At 40.0% G+C, this 20880-nt stretch overlaps 1 protein-coding gene across 2 annotated transcripts in view; it reads left to right on the top strand.

Moving 5' to 3' along the window:
• cdkl5 (cyclin dependent kinase like 5) overlaps positions 1-20880 on the top strand; it is a 33007-nt gene that overhangs the window by 4115 nt on the left and 8012 nt on the right. For both annotated transcript variants that reach the window (XM_020607446.1, XM_020607452.1), the window contains exons 3-14: positions 1569-1603; positions 11546-11591; positions 11684-11820; positions 12242-12362; positions 13282-13341; positions 14241-14331; positions 15367-15469; positions 15967-16053; positions 16528-16608; positions 16899-17074; positions 18255-19090; positions 19273-19607. In XM_020607446.1, the coding sequence (XP_020463102.1) occupies positions 1569-1603; positions 11546-11591; positions 11684-11820; positions 12242-12362; positions 13282-13341; positions 14241-14331; positions 15367-15469; positions 15967-16053; positions 16528-16608; positions 16899-17074; positions 18255-19090; positions 19273-19607 (2108 nt within the window). The remainder of the gene's footprint in view (positions 1-1568; positions 1604-11545; positions 11592-11683; positions 11821-12241; positions 12363-13281; positions 13342-14240; positions 14332-15366; positions 15470-15966; positions 16054-16527; positions 16609-16898; positions 17075-18254; positions 19091-19272; positions 19608-20880) is intronic.

Genomic DNA, 20880 nt, shown 5'->3' with positions numbered 1-20880 from the left:
CCCACAGCAGTGACAGACTGGAAAACATATGACTCAGCTGTCTTATGTAATGGCTTTGAAAGGTACTGATCAACTAGGTCACTCTGCTGATAGAAGATTCAGTATTTCCTGACCAGAATTCTACCCTTGCAGAAAATACATAAAATACTGGGGTCATGAGTATAAGCCCACACTGTGCCTGTGTTGTTTGTGTGCATCTATGTGTTGTTAGTGAGAAGATTAAAAGCCTAGTCCGCAGGATCAGTGACAATATTGAAGGCTGTTCAAAAAAATAGAAAAATTTGCATACATTTTTAAATGATTCAAGTGTTCTACACATACAGTACAGTACTGTAGGTCTTTAACATATCAAACCATGTAGCCATTATTTCTGTCAGTTAGCGGCATTGTTTGTGGCTGATTTCAGTGAGTCGGACTAATATGCATCCTTGCTTCACTCAAATGTGAGAAGATGGGCTAATCGAGTTTATTGTACTGTCAGCATACTGTACATAAATCAAAACATTTTATACACTACTACAATTAAATAATGGAAAATCTAAAGCCACAGCAGCATTTTCCTTGGCTTTTACTGGTAAAAGAAAAAGTCACTGTATAGAATTTGGAACACATTTGGCCATCTTTAGATTGGTAGTTCAACCAAGAAGTACATGTCTACATTTTGTAATTGTAAATTGTTTGCATGACCTGCACGGAAGCAGAGCTTGCAAATCACCTTTGTGAAACAGGTTGGTGAACTACCTCATCCTTCCTGCAACATGGTAATAGAATTAGTTTTAGATTTAAGGGTTTGTTTGAGCAGTCTTTCTGAAAAACATAAATATATATATGATTGATAGTGTAAGATCTTGTACTCAAGATCTATTCCACATGTAAACTGGTTACATGATAACACTGGGAGAAGAGCTATGGTTCAGTTTTTCACTGTTTATGTATTTGTTTTCTCATCATGCACAATATCTCAGATTTTGACAAATTGCAGAATAATGCATGTTGCCCTCTTATAATGTTCAAAACAGTGACAGTAATAGGGGTATCAGACACAGCTGGTCAGAGTTTAACATGGAGGAGTAGGAGCGAGTTTGCCTGTTTTTGTCTTGTTTCCTGGTTGAATTATAAATTTAAAGTGGAGCAGACATGAGTGGGAGTGTATGTGGTGTCTGAGATTAGCAGCATTTACCTAAACTTTTATGTTGCATGTGCGATTTGAATGGCAACAATAGCAGTCTGGTAAACAGGCTTAAAAACAGATAATGAAATATAAAGGATCAGCTGAGAACATGATGTGCTTAGTAAAGACAGAAAGCTACAGTGTGTGTTTGTGTGTGTGACTGAGTGGTGTTAGGTGTCAAAGGTATAGGCAAACGTATGTGTTGAGGATGGACATATGCAGCCGCCTCACCTGTTAGCTGTTGCTTCTCTCGAGGCCCATGCCTACTGAGCTTGTGTTTTAGAAAGATGTTTGTCTAAGGTTTTGGAGGCTGAAACATAATTGAGATGTTGAAACGTAACAACACGTCTCACCTTCTATTGATCTTTTGTGTCTTTCACTCTATTTCTCTGTCCAGGAGCATATGGAGTGGTGCTTAAGTGCAGGCATAAGGTAAGGCGGCATTTCTCATTTCTGCAGGTCTGATTATCATTTGTACGAATGCATTTATAGGCTGCATTATTGTTGTATGAAGTCTTTGTCTTCATGCACATTTTCATTGAGAGATTAAAATCCTATTATGATGACAACAAAGAATAAGGCTAAGGATGAGAGGCACAAAATAGTACAGCAGATTCGTAGTGTATTAAGTCTGGGAAACTATGAAATGCCTTAGGAGACTACAATCATGGTAGCAGCAATGTTTTCTTTTTATTTCTATTTAACTTTTATTTTACCAGAGGAAGTCCCAATGGTGTTTATAACCTCTTTTCCAAGGTAGCCCTGGCAAGATAAGAGCATTAAACATTACAGAAAAAAACATACAAATACAGTATTAAGAACTAGTCACACTAAACTAACTAAAGCAATAAGAGGATGAAAAAGGATCGTACACTAGTGAGTTTACAGTCCCCTTAAAACTTGGCTAGTGATACCAAGTTTGTTCATTTGAGTTCTGTTTGCAAGGTGTTCCAAATGAATTGGACAGAAAACAAAACTTCTTTGTTTCCCCATCTCTGTTCAAACACAGGGGACAGATGGCTGATATACCTGCATATCTTGAGATCTATGATTATATAGGTGGAGGACGTATGGGGACAGTTTGTCTGCAATCTGATGCTATATGCAGTGCTAACATGCTGACGGGTAGCAGGTGTAAAGTTTACTATGTTCACCATCTTAGCTTAGCATGTCAGTATGCTAATATTTGCCATTTCACATAAAACACAGTGTACAGCTGTGGCTGATGAAAATGTTTTTAGTTTTATGTACTGTATTTAGTCATAAACCTACAGCAAGTTCTGGATACTGATGATGGCACTAAATGAAAAGTCGGGTTGTCACCAAAGTCATTAGGATTCATCATCTGGGAACCAAGAATGTCTCTACAAATGTTCATAGCAATTCATCCAGTTGTTGTTAACATATTTCATCTTGGATTAAAATGATAGACAAGACCACCACATTGGTAGCACTGGAGTCATACCATTAATATGGCTAAAAATCACATTCAGATCTCAAAATACTTCTACGATGTTCAGTCATCTTCAACGCATGCTGAGAAACACAACATACATTACCCTAAACTGCAGATTAGAAACTAATGCCACTAGTTGCTAATGGTGTGCAAACTCATACTACTCAGTCACATGATACTGGCCTACTCTCACATGGTTTAAATATCACATTGTATGCATGGCTGTAAATGTTCTCTGAGATGTATATGATTTCCTATTGTGGCTCTTCAAAGAAGTATTTAAATTTATGCTATTAATGTACTTAGTATGCCTGAAAGCAAGGCCTGCCGGTGTGACTCATCCAGTGGTGTTTTCCATACGTGACTGCATGGTTCTCAGCTCATGTAGTGCTGTTTTATCTTCCTCTACGTGCTGTTTCTCTGCAGTGTTTATCAACCTAAACCGATGTTCTCAACCTGTGGTGTTCTGAGACACAAATCCTGAAGTGATTTTCTTAAAGTTAATTCTGAGAAAAGCCAAACAAAGTAAAATAAAATAAAATAATAATAATGTAAAATATGTTAAAAAATGCCAGCAGAGGAAAATCCCTCGTCCATGCCTTTATAGTTATGTTGCTTATGCTTGATGCTTGCTTACAGATAAAACCAATACACACTATAAGGGATTATGCTGATGTTGTAAAATATGACTTGCATTCATCTTTTAATTAACGGCATTATTTCTCTAGCACTTTTATTAATATGGTCCCACATTTCACCAATACCATCCAAAGTCTTCTTGAACGCACATACTCTCCACTCTTTGGAAATGCTACAGCAAATGCAGCAGTTGGGCAGACCACAGTGTCTTCAGTGTAAAGTATCCCTGCTATAGAGGTTGAGACTGGAAGTGGTAGAGTGAATGAGCACATCAGTTTGTGTTGAGTGTAGGGTTTTTATTCTTCTTTTCATTTAGAGTTTTGTATAGACAGTAATGAGTTGTCGCATCAGGGCATTTTATATATTGGCTTTTGACATAGTCTCAGGCTGTTTCCACTGACTGATAATGGCTTAGACAGCAGGAACAATACATTTAAGTCCCTTTCAAACACGGCACCTGGGATTTTGTGGGCTATGTTTAGCTGTTGCCTCTTTGACGTTCAGACAGAGTTGCTGTGAGTGAAATTTCCAGCACGGCTTTGTTCAAACATAGTAGCCACAGTGTTCACGTGATATCCAACATCATGCGAGACAGACATGCTGTACTTGATTCATTTATTATACCCCAGTTAGAGAGGAAGTGAGCAGCGGTGGTTAAGTGAGATAGAGAGTGAATGAAGAGAGGGAGCGGTGTTAGCAAGAGCAAAGCAGTAAAATAAATCAAATATTGTGCATTGTGCTGTAACACTGTCATCACCTTGACCGTGCCTTTACATGGACTTTGACCACTTCGGTTAAGACATGTAGCCAGTAGGAATGTAGCCGGCTATTTGACTAGGTTGCTGGTAACACTTTGCCAGCTATGTGACTCAGGACTTTGTTCAGATATGACGTGAAATAGCAGGCAAATTCCTGGATGGCCGTGCATGTCTGAAAGGGGCTTTAGAAAGCTTCAAAAAGTAAACGTAAAGTATACTCTCTGATTGAATATGCTTAGAAACAGCCTTGAAATCTAAAAACATCTTTAAATATATCAATGAATGAATAAAACACCAAAGTGGTGTACTGGCTTGATCAGATAGGAATGGGGTTAAGGGCAGATTACCACCGTTATTATTAGCACTTGTATTCAGGCCTTCATTAATAAAGTGCTGTTGACTAAGTGTTTAATCTCAGTGAGAGCAGCAGTTGCTACAGAGGTGACCCAGCAACAATCACATTGTCTTTTTCATAATTTATCAACGGTCCGGGTAAGGCATGAAATTAAACGAGTCACATTGTGCTTGATAGAATACAGTAATTAAATGAGAACAATCATTAGAGGTGAACAAGAATTACCACCTCATATCATGTTGATAAGAATGTGACGGACACCATGCAGCCATGGCTGCTGCCAGCATAAAACTAAAGAGTTGAGAAATTGTTTCTACTTTTATGTATTTTGATATTTACTTAAACCCATATTTATTTCCTGGTTGAGTTAGCTTTACCACCTGCACTACCAACAGTGGTGAACATTAGGATACTGGAGTTAGCTTTACCACCTGCACCACCAACAGTGGTGAACATTAGGATACTGAACATACGGGGCGACTGTGGTTCAGCGAGTAGAGCAGTTGTCCCGGGTTCGAATCGTGGTTCTTGCAGTCAAAGTGTCCTTGGGCAACACACTGAACCCCCAAGTTGCCCCCGATGGTTAGAGCCATCGGTTGAGTTGGTGCTGTAGATGGCTGCCTCGGTTCTGTACCGGAAACAAATTTCTTGTGTGTAACTTACTTGGCCAAATAAAGGTGATTATTGTATAATGCTCACAGCACATGGCAGAAATAGTTAGTCAAAAACAGGAAACAAATCCTGTAATATCAACCTTTTTGCACCAAACTCTGTGTTTCATGGAGGAGCTCAGAGTAGAGCCGCTGCTCCTCCATGTTGAATGGAACCAGTTGAGGTAGCTCGGGCACCTGTTTAGGATGGCCCCTGGATGTCTTCCTGGGGAGGTATTCCGGGCATGTCCCTACGGGAGAAGGCCTCGGGGCAGACCCAGGACACGTTGGAGAGACTATGTCTCCCGGCTGGCCTGGGAACGCCTTGGGGTTCCTCCTGAGGAACTAGAGGAGGTGTGTGGGGAGAGGGAAGTCTGGGAGGCTCTGCTCAAGCTACTGCCCCCACGACCCAGTCTCAGATGAAGATGGATGGATAGATGTTTTGTTTTCTTTGTTCATGTGTGTAGATTAAAGTTGTAGGTAGAGGTTAGGCATTTGATTTGACATTGGACATACACAATCAATAAAGCATGCACACTTGGTTAATTTTGTATTGTATATTCTTTTTGAGTTACCATTTCCTAGTCCATGGATGGAGGTGGTCCTGACAAAAAGATTGGACTGAGGAAACAGCAGGTTTAAATACTTCCCACTAGACCTGGACTGTACCAAGTACCCAATACAAGAAAGAGGGGAGTTTGGGAGAAATTTATTAATTTGTTTGTGGTTTATGTTAAAACTTTATTTGTCAAGTTGTTTTTTTTTTGTTTTTTTTACATTTAAAGTAAATATTTTAGTTGTTAGCAGGCTGTTGTCAGGAATCAGTGCGTGAAGCTGCCGATAATGTCAAGGGGTAAACTCAGTTATATAGCCAGACGAGTAAATGCAAAAATGTCTCTTTAATAGGAGCCACGGTACAAAACCAAAACGATACAGAGAAACTAATGAAACAAGAAACACACTCGCAGGTCGGTAATACAGTCCAGGGCCAGAGCCAGCAAACTTACACAGCCAAGGAATCCACAAACGAGAGGTCAGAGAGGGAAGTCCAGTAATCCATACACAGAAGGCAGTCCGAAGCAGGAGGGCAAGGCAGTACACACTGGTCAAAATACAATCTGGGGTCAAAACATGAAAAACAGGCACAAGGAAAAACTGCTGGAAAGTCTGACATGGGTTAGAACAATCTGGCAGCTTTCCAGTGGGGGAAGGCTGCCTATAAAGGGGTGAAAACAGGTGAAAACAGTGAGTGCTGATTAGAGTAAAAAGTCCAAAACTAAAGTGAAACAGAAACTGGAAGTAATGTCAAAATAAAGGCATGAGAACGGAAGCCGACGGGACAAAATAATGACAGCTGTCTGTTCAGTGTTTATTGGTAGATTATTTATATAGCATCTTTGCTGTATATACAGCCGGTATATACAGTATGTTCCCCCATTTGTGTCATTTATTAAGTCAGTTGGTTTTTGTTTGAGGTTCTGTGCAGGTCAGTTTGCTGTATTTTGAGTTTCCTTATCTTTTATTGGCTTCTTTTAGGGCCCAGTTCATTTGATATTGATGTTGTTTGTATTTTTCTTTATTTTTGGGTGAATAAAAAGCCCATCTTTTTTGAACTTTAAAAGCTGTGTCCTCTGCCTTATGTTTGGTCCCTGACACTCACAGATAATCCTATACATTGTCAGTAAACATTGTGATTTATGCAGCTTGACAGATGTGTTAAATAGGAATCTTGTGTTTCCTGCAAAACCTTTTCTGTTGCAAATTTGTTGTATATAAATGTAGTTTCTACCAGACATGGTTAGTTTGGGTGCTGGAGTTCTGGCAGGGAGAAACAGGCTGTACTTTACTTTTCCCACTTATTCATCAGCCAGTAATTTATGTCATTAATAAAGGTTTGTTATTTTGTAATAAAAATGTTAGCATCTAAAAAGACTTCTTGCACAGCATTGAATCTTATTCTACATATAGATCCACACTGTATCTCTAGATTTTTCCTATACACCTTAAGTAGATTTTTCTTTTATGTTCAGTTGTGGAAAAACTTTGATTCTCCTAAAGCGAATCAAACAGAGCCACACACATTAATCACAGTGTTTTGTAAAGTTTCATCTGTGTGGATAAAGCAACATATTCTGCTTTGACTGAATAGACGTAGACATTTAGACATCAGTCCTTCTGTCAGTACATTCATGAACATAGTACATTTGTGAAAAACACTTATCCCTGCACACAGAGCAGAAAAGAACTATTGTAGGAGGAGTGACAGTCACAGCAGAGTCAACAAGAGAAGAGAGCATAAGAGGGGGAAAGAAATATTTTAAGCATTTAATGCTGTTTCTGCTGTAACGTGTTTTGTAACGTGTTACATTAAAAAAGTAAATCTCATTTTATTTTTGGTCAACATTATTGTTTTCTGAAGTCAATTAAAAAGCAATTATGTGAAAAATTAAGATCATGTGCTAGCAAGCAGATCCTGTGATCTGTGAACATAGACCTTACGTGACTCACCAAAATGCTCCCATTGTTTTATCTGCCCAAAGAACACTCTCCGAGAAGCATTGTGCTTGTCACCATGCATTTCATCGAACTCCAGTCAGTTTGTTGTGTTTCTTTTTCAAAAGTGGGGTCTTGGGTATTCTTCACTGTGGTGCCACTGGACACTGTACCTTGGCATTGGTTTTGTTTTGAGGTTTCTCTGGTCTGTGTTCAGTGCGGTGCAAGCAATGAAACCAAACAGCACAGTGCGTAGTTTGCTCATCTTAAATAGGCTCAATAACTGATTACATGTGAGAGACTAACTGAAGACAGTCGTCTGCATGAAGTATCACTACAGTCTGGTTATTTATCACGACTTCTAAGGGATAGCATCAATTTTGTCCAGGTCATTTTAGAAAACCTTTGTAGAATAAGCAACAATGTGGCCTTTTTCAGTTACTTTGTATTATTCTATAGCAAACCAAAGGCCCACGGTGTGATACATGTCTACATGTTTCTAAAGTGAGCCAATGTCCTCAGAAATACCTGGCCTGTGTTTTGCATTTCAATACTCTGTAAATTGTCTTTGTGTGCGTACCACACTAAATGTACTGTTGTCAGACTTGCAGATTACAAATAAACCTAAGCCCAATAACATTTTATGTAATTGAATCAACACTGCAACAGCAAATTTTTTATTCATCTTTTTTTTTTTTACTTTGATATTACTGGACCATGAAATCTCCAAATTCAGAAAGAATGAAGTACCAGCCATCAAAATGTTAAATAAATGGTATGTGACAGGTTTCTCAGCTATATAGTATAGGGGAATCATTTTCACACATGTAGCCAGAGACCCAGACCATGGCAATAAAAGCTTTGTAGCTTTGCTGCAAGAGAGCAGTTATTTTTACTTTCTCAGCTGGAAGCAGGGCAAAAGAGAAAAGGGTGGCAGAGGGATAGAGAAGCAATGTGTGTATGTGTGTGTGATGGAGAGGAGGAGATGCACAGGGAGGTATTGAATACGGAGACTATGCTGTTAGTAAATGGGTCACCCTGTTACGAGTCATGCAGCAGACGTACTGTATATGGCCGAGGGAATCTTAGGAAGACGAGGCTGGACACTGAGCACCGGGGTAAAAGCCAGCCTTGTGACTCAGTAGAGACTGGCTGTACTACAGAGAAATGATGTGCATTTTAAATGCATGTTTCTGATCAATTGTGGATTCTTTACAGTACATTATGTGTTTGATGGAACATTTAATTAGCTGAGTGAATGTGTGCCAGCATTTGTGCAATGTTCTGCCACTTTATGCAAGTGTTGTATTAGCGTATGTGGGTGTGTGTATGGAGGCTTATGTGTTATCTTGAATTTGTGTTTTGGGAGTGACAATAGCACAACCTACAAGCTAGCCAATGTTTCCCGGTGCATATACAGTATCGCTGTGCAGTTTTGTAATGCTGAAATGACTTGTCAGTTTATTACCAATAGCCGATCAACAGCAAATTCTTCAGTGACTCTTTGATAATTGATTTATTATTTAAGTAGTTTGTCATGTGGAAACAGTGCCAATATGGATTCCCACAGAGGACTGTGCTTGATTATCTCAGTTTTAAATCTTTGTTAGCAGAATACATGTGTGGCTTTTTGCGCAACAATGAAAGCAATTTGAAGACATAGCATTATGATCGTGTTATTTTTGATTGCCATACTATTAGACATAGCTAATCGATAATGAAAGTAATCATTAGTTATTTTTGTTTTAAGTGAGATTTTGTTACATTTTCAGTTGCAAACGTTGACTCCATAAATGAAGCACAACACATCACTGATGTGAGGTCACATGTCCTACTGCAGTAGGACATGTGACCTCCATTGAGCCCAATAATAATTCCATCTATTGCTATTTAGCATAATAATGATGATATGTATTTATCACAGACATATAGTGATACTAAGAGATAAGTTGGGACTAAACCACTGCAGCAATATCACCTCTTCTGTGACATGTTGTACAGTATGGCAGCTTGCTTTTTGTATTTATTCGGCCATGGTATGGTCACGCAGTCACGACTGGTGCTCCTGTGAGATGGTCAAGTTTTACCCCTGTGTGTGATGTGTCAACCAAGACTTGCTCATGTCATCAGCAGAAAATTAAAAAACCTGAGACTATTTTTAGGTGTGCTGACTTCACATGGACTCACAGGGTAAAGAAATGGTGGTCAGAGACACGGCACATGAGCACAAGCAACATCAGCACTTTGCACAGTGCTGCCACAGAGCTCCGAGTGTCACATACTGTATGCTTTATGGGCATTGGTATGTATGCATCTTTTTCCTGGTAAACATAGTACAACTCCCAGTTTGTTATTCACATATACTTCACTGGAAACTGTATCTTTACTCTCAGGATTGTAAAGCCATTCCTGTGAACACAGACCGACTTTGTATTTTAAAAAATGCGTTCCTCAAACAGTTGGCTTGTGTAAGTGAGAGCGCTTCCAGTGACGTGCAGCTCCACACTGCATTGCCTCCTCTTGACACTGATACTGACTCTGTTGTCTCTCCCCCCGTAAACAAAAGGACAATAGAGGAACCGGAGAATAGCAGAGGGGAGAAGGAGACTGGGCTGTATGTTGTAATTGCCTCTGGAACACTGTCGTCACCCTTAAGCCTCATGATCCATTAATAACATTAAATAGACGGTTTTCCCATTTAGTCAAAGACGTAGGCACACAACGTCATGACAGCACATGTGTGCACATTGTCCAAATCTAGAAACTAACACAGCAGGAAAAGAATAAAACCCCTTTCTCCTTTTCATTCCCACTATTTGGAAGCATGTTTAGTTTATTAGCTTACATTCAAACTTGGCACATGGAATTTTTATGAGAAATGATAAGTAACACTTTAACACGGACTAAAGCAATAAACTAATTATTGCAGGTGCTATACAGGGAAGGAGCAGCACAGATAAAAAAACAAACAGAGGCTTTACTCAATATTAGAAGCAAACTGGCTGCTGAAAAAAAAAAAAAAAGCCCGACTTTAGATTTACAGTGAAAAAGATCATAATGTTACAGTATATGTAGGCAGAGACTGTGCTCGCCGGTGACTCGCTGCCTAACTTGCATCTGTGTGTAATTTTTTTTCCTCTAAAAAAATCATAATGCATGAGCCATTCAAAGCCTCCTTCATGTCATGATTTACAGTACAAAGTAAATGCTCACTGAGCAGTTTATTAGGAATGTCAGACTGATACTATATAGGGCTTCCCTTTGCTCTTAAAACATCAGAAGATGACGACAGGACTCTGAAAGGCTGTGGCATTCAAACAATGACTGATTTGTATTGCAAGTGTTTCAAGAAATATTTCACCATCACACCAACAGTACCAACCTGACCTGCTGACACAAGGCAGATTGGGTCCATGGATTCATGCTGCTGATACCAAATTCAGACCCTACCATCTGTGCGTCTCCACATAAATCAACAATCCAACAGTAAAGTGCTCAGTGAGTGTTGCTGCACAAAACTTTGCACACATTAAAAAGGCCATTAACATGGCATAGCCTTTCATTAAATTAGATACTGTATGTCTTCCGCTCTAGTTTCTTGACAAATCCTATCCACAACCTCCTGGGCTGTTAAAGTAGATACAAATCACTAGTTACTGGATGCATTCTTGAGACATTGCATTGAAATGGTTTCTATCATTCCTTCAAGCAATTAGCAAGAAGCTGAAGGAGACTGAAGATGCATTTTAATTATGCAAAGGATGCACTGCTTTTTGTGTACGAGTGCCTTGAGGTACAATAATCGAAGTGAGAGCACCGATAAAGCCCCTGTATTGACACTACCGGCAACCTGGGCACTCTTATTAATTTTTTGTGCTTAGAACAGGCAGAATATCAGAATACAGTATGTTCTTTTTATTCTTTTTTTGTCTATTTATCTTAGAAAGTTGCAGAGGCATTTGTTAAACTCAATAAGTTGTTTCCTTCAGTTTTAATACAACTCCCTTCCTCATACCTTCACAGGAAACCAATGAGTTGGTTGCCATTAAGAAGTTCAAAGACAGTGAAGGTGAGTGAAGGAACATGGCAGGGCGAAGATGAAGGAGATAAAACTGAATAGCTGAACAGCTGTGTCATTCTCTCTCTTTAATTTTTGCACAGAAAATGAGGAGGTCAAGGAGACGACTCTCCGGGAGCTGAAGATGCTTCGGACACTGAAGCAGGAAAACATCGTCGAGCTAAAGGAGGCCTTTCGCAGGAGGGGGAAGCTGTACCTTGTCTTTGAATATGTTGAGAGGGTCAGTGTGTGCATGCTATGGACATATTAATTCCTGAATTATCTCTGTTCTACTGTATCTAGACTCTTAAATTTCAGGATGCTAAGACTGCTCAGTTAAGCTTAAAAAGCATCACCATGGAAACATATGAACTATGCTGTTAATGAATAATGGTATTCCCCACTGTGTTGCCAGGGTTTCCAGCCAAGTGTTTATTTTATGACAGGGTTTATTTTCATACTGTACTCTAATCATTCTAGCATGTGTCCCCCCTCGCTCCCCTGTGAGGGTTTAAAGATGAGAGAGAAAAAAGAATCCCCCTTGTAAGAATTATCTAGGATATATATTTATATTTTCAAGCAACTTGCACCACGCCACACAGTTAAACCTGCAGCTATACATCTTTGCTTTTTCTAGAAGTAAAATCATTGTTGGTTTGCAGAACATGCTGGAACTGTTAGAGGAACTCCCCACTGGCGCTCCTCCTGATAAAGTCTGCATCTACATCTACCAGCTCATCAAAGCCATCAACTGGTGTCACAAAAATGAGATAGTACACAGAGGTGGGGAGTTTATCTTTATTCCTGTTTACATATCTACTCAAAAATCTCATCTTGTCTTGTGAAGGTGGCCCAGTTCCAGGTCTCAGTATCTTTTCCCACATCTCATATGCTCAGTGATTCAAAAGCTAGTTTGTGCACTCACTGATGGCCATTTAACCAGCTGAAGACACAGTCAGACCAATCAGAGCTTAGTACTGTAAGCAGAATTATCAATGGGGACATCATCTTCCCATCCATCCAGCTAGCTAGCTATGAAAAATATCACCAGGAAAACTGGGACAAACTGTGGATGAGATTGCAACTGTACAGTAAACGTTGCTGTTACAGTAGAACACAACTCTTACTTTCCATATTTCCTTGCTCAGTGTGTTAAAATGTACCTGCTCTTAGCCACAGTTTCTATGTCAACTGAAAAGGGATAAGACTCACTACTGATGGGTCAGTGGGAAACAAAGCAAAATACATCCTTTAGCAACAAGAAATTGGCTCACAACAATAAGGTTGGTCAGACTGATTATGAGGCTAAAAGTTAGAAGTTGATTACAATATTTTTAGAATTATACCTGTCAATAAATATAACCAAAGTATTTCTCCAACATTTTTTTCTTTGGCAGCATGGGGATGGCTCTGCTTTATTTAGAAACATAACATTTAAAGAAAACACGAGTGAATAAATAAAATGTGGAATGTCAAAGTAATAACAATTTAATTCAGTTAAATAAATTAAAAACAACGGTAACTTCTTATGTCCTGCACTCACTGGCATTTGTTCCATTGTATAAAGAGTCAGTGCTTGACTAATCAAAAAAGATGCAAATGGAAGTCTTGTTTTATGTTATGTTTCATAGCAGTGACTAAGTTAGGTTAGTGACACTACTTAGACATATTGACAACTTTTTTGTTTGCTTCTCTCATCCAGATATCAAGCCAGAGAACCTTCTCATCAGCTCTGAGGATGTTCTCAAACTCTGTGATTTTGGTGAGTCTTTCAGCTTCTCCTATTCTTTACATGAACCTTATTGTCACATTGAGTTGGTAAAATAAGAGAAAGAAAATAAAATAAGAGGGGAAAAATGGTGAAAAATTGCTTGTAAATTCAAAGAAATGTGTTTACTTTTTTTTTTTTTAGACAGATTCATTGTGATGCCATCAAGTTATTTTTCATTTTGGCCAGATTGGCGTTTTGGAGCTCAGTTCACCGTGAAAAATCTCACCATTAATTTGCCACCTTGTAAGTTTGTATATCAGTAGGGCCAGTTCTGCCATTGGGAAAAAAGCCAAATAGCAGTATAAAATGTTCTCTGGCGGTTGTTATCACAATTCATCTAATAAAGGTCCATTTCAAGAAAGTCAGGGTAATATCAGGTACCTGTTTCATCTGTAAAATATTAATAAGTTGTACCGATAGACTGTAGCTTTGCCATTTTACAGTTTCCCAGGTGTATATTCTACATTTAAAGGAGTCTTTGCAAAATCACACGGTCTATTAGGTTTGCATAATTGGCTAATGCAACCCTACTGAGTCAGCTGGGGTGAGATTTGTTTGTTATTCACTGTTGGAGCTGGCATTCTGTTTATTGTGATTTTTCATGCTTAAAATGGACACTGTGTACACCAGTTATCTGAAGCGCAGTGTTAGCCCGCCTGCAGTGACATAACTAATTAGAGTCGGATAAAATGGGATGAGGACTGTGTTGTTACAGTAGATGTCTAAACAATTTGAGGGTTGATTGTTCCTCATTTTTACTAATAGGCCTTTTTTACCCTTAAGTGACAGATATAAATGTATGAAAAGTCAGCATATTAAAAAGTGCTGGATGTGTGATATACAGTATCAGGTCTGTGTGATTTATTAATTTCTGTGTTACTCTGGATCAGGTTTTGCCCGTAACTTGTCTGAAGGAACAGATGCTAACTACACTGAATATGTGGCCACAAGGTGGTACCGCTCGCCTGAGCTGCTGCTGGGGTGAGTCTGTGTGTGTATATGGGTAAATTTGTACGTGTGTGTTGATGTGTGGGTGTAAATTTGTTTACACAGTCGCAGTGTGTGGACCCAGTGTCCTTATGGAGACATAAAGCAAGCCCCCAAAATGTAAATCAATATATTTCAGAGTGATGACTTGGTTTAAGGTCAGGTATGTCTTCAAGAAATGAATGTAAGTGAATGTATGTGCATGCATGTGTGTGTGTGTGTGTGTGTGTCGGAGACTAAGTGAGAAACAGGAGACTGAGAAAGGGACATTCTGTTGACTGTTGCAGATCATTGTCACTATTTATTTTATATCTATTTTATTTTAACTTTTAACTATCAGAAAACTGTCTATGACATTTATCCCCTATCCCTGGATCTTTCACAGTTTTCTAGAGCTCATAGTGACCCTGTAATGTCTTGTTTTGTCTGACAGTCAAAACTCCACCAGCTATTCAGTTTACACTTATGTAAAACAGAGGAAAAACAACATACAGCCTCTGTAAATGACTTAAATCATTTATTGCTTGTCAAATCAAGATAGCTGCAAATACATTTTCACCACATGACCATGTCATCATATCCAGAGACCAGTTTTTTGTTTCACTGTTAGTTTTGTTTGCTAATGTTGTGTTTAACACTTTTGCTACATTCACTGTCCGTTCTAGCTCAGAGACAGCTGAACGTCATCTAGCCCCACTGCTGCAGCCTGATTTAGTAAATGCCCTGGAACATTTATTGAGACAGCTTTTGAATTCCACCCACTCAAATACTCTCTCCCTCCAACACCACCGCTCCTCTGCTTCTCTGCTGCCAGATCTCTCGCCATTTCTCACCAGACTCCTCAGCTCTGTTCTCTCAGAAATGACCATCTTCTTTTTGAGCATCTCTGTCAGAAAGGCAGCATCCATTATTCTCATTTTCATTCTCACAGTCACCATTATCACCCCTACTCTACCATAAGGTCATCATGTGCTTGTTGATGTTATTCTCATAATATTGTTCAGTTTTCTCACTTTCTCTCCCACTCAGGGCTCCATATGGAAAGGCAGTGGACATGTGGTCGGTGGGGTGTATCCTCGGGGAGCTGAGTGATGGACAACCTTTGTTCCCAGGGGAAAGTGAGATTGACCAGGTTGGTGAGCACCAAGCATGATGAAACAAATAGCCCATTAAACAGCTATACAGTACCTTCAACAATAATTTATGATTAAATGGATCTCTTTGATTTCAGTTCAATTGAAACAAATTTCTGCTGAAGAGCCAATCTGAGCTTGAGAGGGCTATATAATGTTACAACACTGACAGAGATGGATGAATCTATTTGTATCAGTGATTGTTATAGGTTCAGCCCTATCCCTGAGCCACTATGACATGTTATAGATGTATGCACCATTCATTTGTAAAATGTGAAATTTATGGAAACAGTATGGAACAGATCAATGCACTGGCTCAGCACTAATGTTAAATTGACTGTAAATGCATCTTGAGGTGAGATTGGTTTGGTAGCTTCTGAAGGTCAAAAATGAACACTGAAGCTCATACGTATAATTTCTTACAATTTTTTTTGTGATGAATAAATGCAGTTAGGTTTCATGCCACACAACTGACTATGATGCTGCTTCTCTCCAGCTCTTCACCATTCAGAAGGTTTTGGGTCCACTCCCAGCAGAACAGATGAAACTCTTCTACAACAACCCTCGATTTCATGGAATCAGAGTAGGTATTCTTTCTGACACCTTTTGTGTCTTTTTTCTCTGCTTCATCTTCTCCTCCCCTTTTTGTTTTTACCTTCTTTCCTTCTCTCTCCGGCTCTGTCTTCTTCTGTCTTGCTCTCCTGTGGCAGTGTTCCCAACACTGTGACTGAGTGCATTGCTATGACTCATGAGATAGGTGGTTGGTGTTCAGTTTAGCAGCAGTAGAAAATGTCCCAGAAGGCCATTGGTGTGTGAGACTTATGTGTGAGTGTGTGTTTTCATGCATGTGTGTGTATTTGGTAGTTTGTTTAGTGTGACCCAGCGATAGGTTTTTGTGTGATTTGAACTGAGAATCTACTTTTTGCTGGCGGGAACATCTACCATATGTTGGAAATCCTAATAGTAACTTTCAATGCACAGAAAAGTTCAGTTTGAATATGCATTTGATCCAAGGTTTGTGTGCGTGTGTGTGCGTGGGTGTGTCTGTGTGTGTCAGTTTCCCTCAGTTACTCATCCTCAGACTTTGGAGAGAAGGTACCAAGGCATCTTGAGTGGTTTGATGCTGGATTTGATGAAGGTAAAATACTAAGAATTACTCTCAAGCTTTAACTCAAATTAGTCTGTCTATTTATATTGCTATTAACCTTATAATTATAAAAGACTGTAATTAAAGCAAACAGGATGCCCGTAACCACAGCACTTCAGCTTGTCATTATGGGCTACTAAGTGTAGACTGAGGGGCAAAAATGGCAGCTGTATCCATTTGAGAAAAGGGGTTTGAATACTTCACCAAATTACTGCATGTACAATATAGATCAAATTTAAGAAACAAGCCACTACAATAATGAATGTGTCTTTTCCCATTAGAATCTGTTGCTGCTAAACCCTACTGAGCGTTTTCTGACGGAGCAGAGTCTGAACCACCCGGCCTTCCAGCCTCTGAGGCAGACAGAGAGAGAGAGGCCCCCTCCTGTGTCTCCCAACCTACCACGCTCCTCGAAGAGGAAAACACACCATCATGGAGACAATACTGTTCCTACAAGGTTAGACCGTGCTCATGTAGCTTTACATTCTGTCGCAGTCATTTTACAGTGAACATTTTGAATCCCTCTTACACTGGGACTAACTAAATGATATCAAAGGGATCTTCGATCACAGTATACTGAATGTAATAGTGATTAGATTGTGGTGTAGTACATTTTTTTCTAAATTAAACTGATATTGGTGTTTGGTTCATTTACAGTAAATAAACAGTTCTCTGTCATGTCACAGTATATATCATTATATCATCTAATTCAACTTGGGACCTTAATTCACCAAAGTCATACTTATGTTTTGCATTCATCAGGAATTTGGAAAGGGAACTATTAGCACCTTTTCCACATGGCACAATTACTGGGTCCCCCCACCACCTTTTGACTCCTCTTACACATCAGTGAACAGCATCAGACTGTATGATCCCACAGCGCATAGCCAGTATATATACAGTATTTGCACACAGGTAGCACACTCTTACAAATATTTAAGAGGTACAAAAATAAAAGAACATACACTTAAACTTCTTAAAAATTTGGAACTTGTGTTGATCTTTTTGACTGGTCGACTGTCCAAGTAAAGACATGCAGTTCTTCCCTGCAGCCTTACTTTGCTATGGCACATCATGCTTGCTCCCTTTCAGTGGCTTCCCTGCACTTTTATTGTAGGTGAGGCAAACCACCACAGAGTACGATATGCACAAAAACTTTCAGAAAACCTTTTTCTAAGAGAGTATTTAAAAGGTGAAAAGTTATTTCTGCTGTCAACATGTGTTGCTCCCTCCTTCAGTGCCAGTGAAAACATCAGGATTTTCTGTACCAAACATTGTTTCTTAGGATCCGCTTAATTCAAAAAGCAGTTCACGACTTTGTTGTGACAGAATTTATCCTGTAAACCGCTCTTGTTTTATTTAACACCAAAATTTGCTATCATTCTTGTTCCCTGAGTGATGGTGGATTGATGGATAGATTTCTTCCAGCTTAAGAGAGTGGAATGTTTGAGAGATTGTTTGAACAGTTTTTAGATCAAGTGTTAGCAGGATTGTTAGATTAAGACCTGAGGGCACTGGCAATGTGCAGCATTCACAAAAATTGTTTCCATCCAAAAAGATTAGGACTTGATGAAGATGAATCCTAAAGTAATTTGGGTTAAAGTTTTCCCCATCTGTCCCTCTTTCTGCCCCTCCAGGAGTCATAGCAAGAGCACGAGCCGTCGCTCCAACACCAAAGAGTGTTCAAGCCTCCCTCGCCATGGGGACCTCCATCACCTCAGCAATGAGAGTTTCCTCAATGGTAACAAACCGGCCCCTTCCAGTTTAAGTCCAACACTTCACCCCAAGGGACAGTACATGTCCCAGACCCTCAATCGTTCTCCCTCATCCAGCAAAGACCTGGTTAACAACAATCTGCCACACCTCAGTCCCAAAGAAGGCAAAGGCAAGACAGAGTTTGACTTCAGCTTGGGACCCTCCCCAAAGCTGCCAGACCAGGGACACGGGGCAAAGTACAGCCACAGCAAACCCACCTCCTCTCGCTCTCAGCAGCAGCAACAGCAGCAACAGCAGGCCAGCCGTCACACCTTCCTGGAAAGCAAGACCAACACACTGCAGTCTGGAGCAGAGAAACAACATGGCCGACATGCTCACAGTATGGCCGACTCTGCCCATGGATCCATGTCCTCCTCTTCTAAGAGTTCAGCCTCTTACCTCAGCCTGTCCAAGAGCCACAGTGGGCTGAGTGATGCCAAATCTGTAGGGAACCTCAGTGATAGTCGACTCCACCCAGATGACCCAAACACCAACACAACAGCAGGGGTGGGACCCGGTGCTCGCTTCTTCCCTGCCAGCTGTTTAGACCTCAATGCTCCTTCAGGTCCCCCAGGGCCGCCTGGCAGCCCTTCTGCTCGACACAGTGATCGATCTGGGCACAGCCCTGCCTCTCGTAGCAGCGGCAATGTCCACATGGAGAGCAGCACACTGGACTCCTCATCCAGACACAAATCCAGACATAAATCCTCAGCACCGGGTGGGTTTAAGGGTCTGCAAATTTATAAACAAAAATTTGGAAATGGAGATTGTAAACACACAAAAACAAATACAGAAAAATTACAAAAGCTAGCAAACAGAAAGCCAGACAGACATTTATAGACGTCTCACCTTTTATAGATATAAAAGTTAATCAGATCTCTTTTCTCCTTTCTTCTACAGAAGATGGTGGTGCTTCAGAACTTTTAGATCCAGGAGGGATGCCCTCCACTCACACTCTGCCTTCCCCACATGAGTCTTATCATTACGGCCTGGGCTATACCTCGCCCTTCTCCTCTCAACAGCGGCCTCAGCGTCACTCCATGTACGTGAGGAGGGAACGCCACCGACCACACGGGGTCGAGGGTGGGATGGCGGGCTTGCCTCCACCGGGGCAGGCAATACCAACACGAGCCAGTAGCCTGCAGCTCCTCTCCCCCCAGCTACAGCACCGAACCACCCTCACTGGGCACTCAGTGAGCTCTTCAAGAGAGGACTGCACTGATGACCTGACAAGGGTTAGTGACAAACAGTCCTGTGAGTGTGGTGGTAGTTAAAGGAATCATGCACCCTTAAATACTGACACTGTAAAAAGTGTCCACCAGGACCAACTATATCATGTGGTGATATATCTCTGAAACAAAAGGCCAAATGCAGATGATGTCACTTGTACCACAGCTACTATGCTGGGCCAGAATAGTGCTTAAAAAAACAAACAAAAAACAATAGGTTAATTTAAGCAGCTGGTCAGGATACAAATGATCTAAGGTCCTTTTTTAAGTTAAATCATTAACTGTTTAAAACTCTGAGATTATGTTTTCAATAATTCATTGAAGTATTTTTAGTAAGAATGATTATGATCATTTTAGACCAAATATCAAAAAACTGTTTTTAGCCAACATTTAAAATAAAATAAAAGAGATGTATTATTCTCCACCAAAATGGTATATCTGTTGCTGTAGGGAAGATCTTAAAAAACATTTAAGGGCAATGCACACTTGTTGCATATGACGTACATCGAAACACCTGCTCCCATTATTTTCAGTGCAAGCCCACACACCGGCATTATGAGTAGTGGCGTGTATTGCTGCGTCAGGAGACATTATTGTCCTATTTGCCCAGCATGCGCACGCGTCCAAAGAATTAAATACTAAAATACTTACCCATTTCGGTCTTTCTGCACAGAGTTTGCACAGTTCCCAGTGTATGTTGCCCTTTAGATCGAAATGCATGTATAAGAAAAAATTACACAATGTAAATAAACAGTTAAAATAATCAAGATTTATATATATGGCCTCCAGCCCCTCATGACCCCGTTTGGGACTAAGCGGTTTGGAAAATGGATGGATGGATATATATATGGCTAGTCAATATGTAAAAATGTACAGGGCTGATAGGATTGTGCTGGCTTGAATTTGGACTCATGAGCTGAATATTTCTAAAACTGTAGCTGGGGCCCAGATCAGACAAAGAAATGATGGTGGAGCAGGCTGCTAGTCAATGAATTAGTTCTTTCTTTCCTGTCAGTTGACACCTTAGGAGTTGTTGTTGTCTGTACCAAGTATGCTGATGATCCATCCAGCCATTTGTCCATAATCCTGCTAAACAACCAACAAACGCCACACACACAACACCAAACACATAACCTTCATAGTGGAGGTACAAATAACTTCTTAAAAGCACTTTAACAAATGTGTAGCTTTAAGTTTACATCATGAGACCACAATGCAATGCAGCCACAAGAAGAAAGCTATTCTTTCTCCAGTACCACTGTCACTGAAGCTCACCAGT

Source organism: Monopterus albus, unplaced genomic scaffold (genome assembly GCF_001952655.1).
Source record: "Monopterus albus unplaced genomic scaffold, M_albus_1.0 scaffold4.1, whole genome shotgun sequence".
Taxonomy (NCBI): domain Eukaryota; kingdom Metazoa; phylum Chordata; class Actinopteri; order Synbranchiformes; family Synbranchidae; genus Monopterus; species Monopterus albus.
This window is presented reverse-complemented; position numbering and strand designations above follow the sequence as displayed.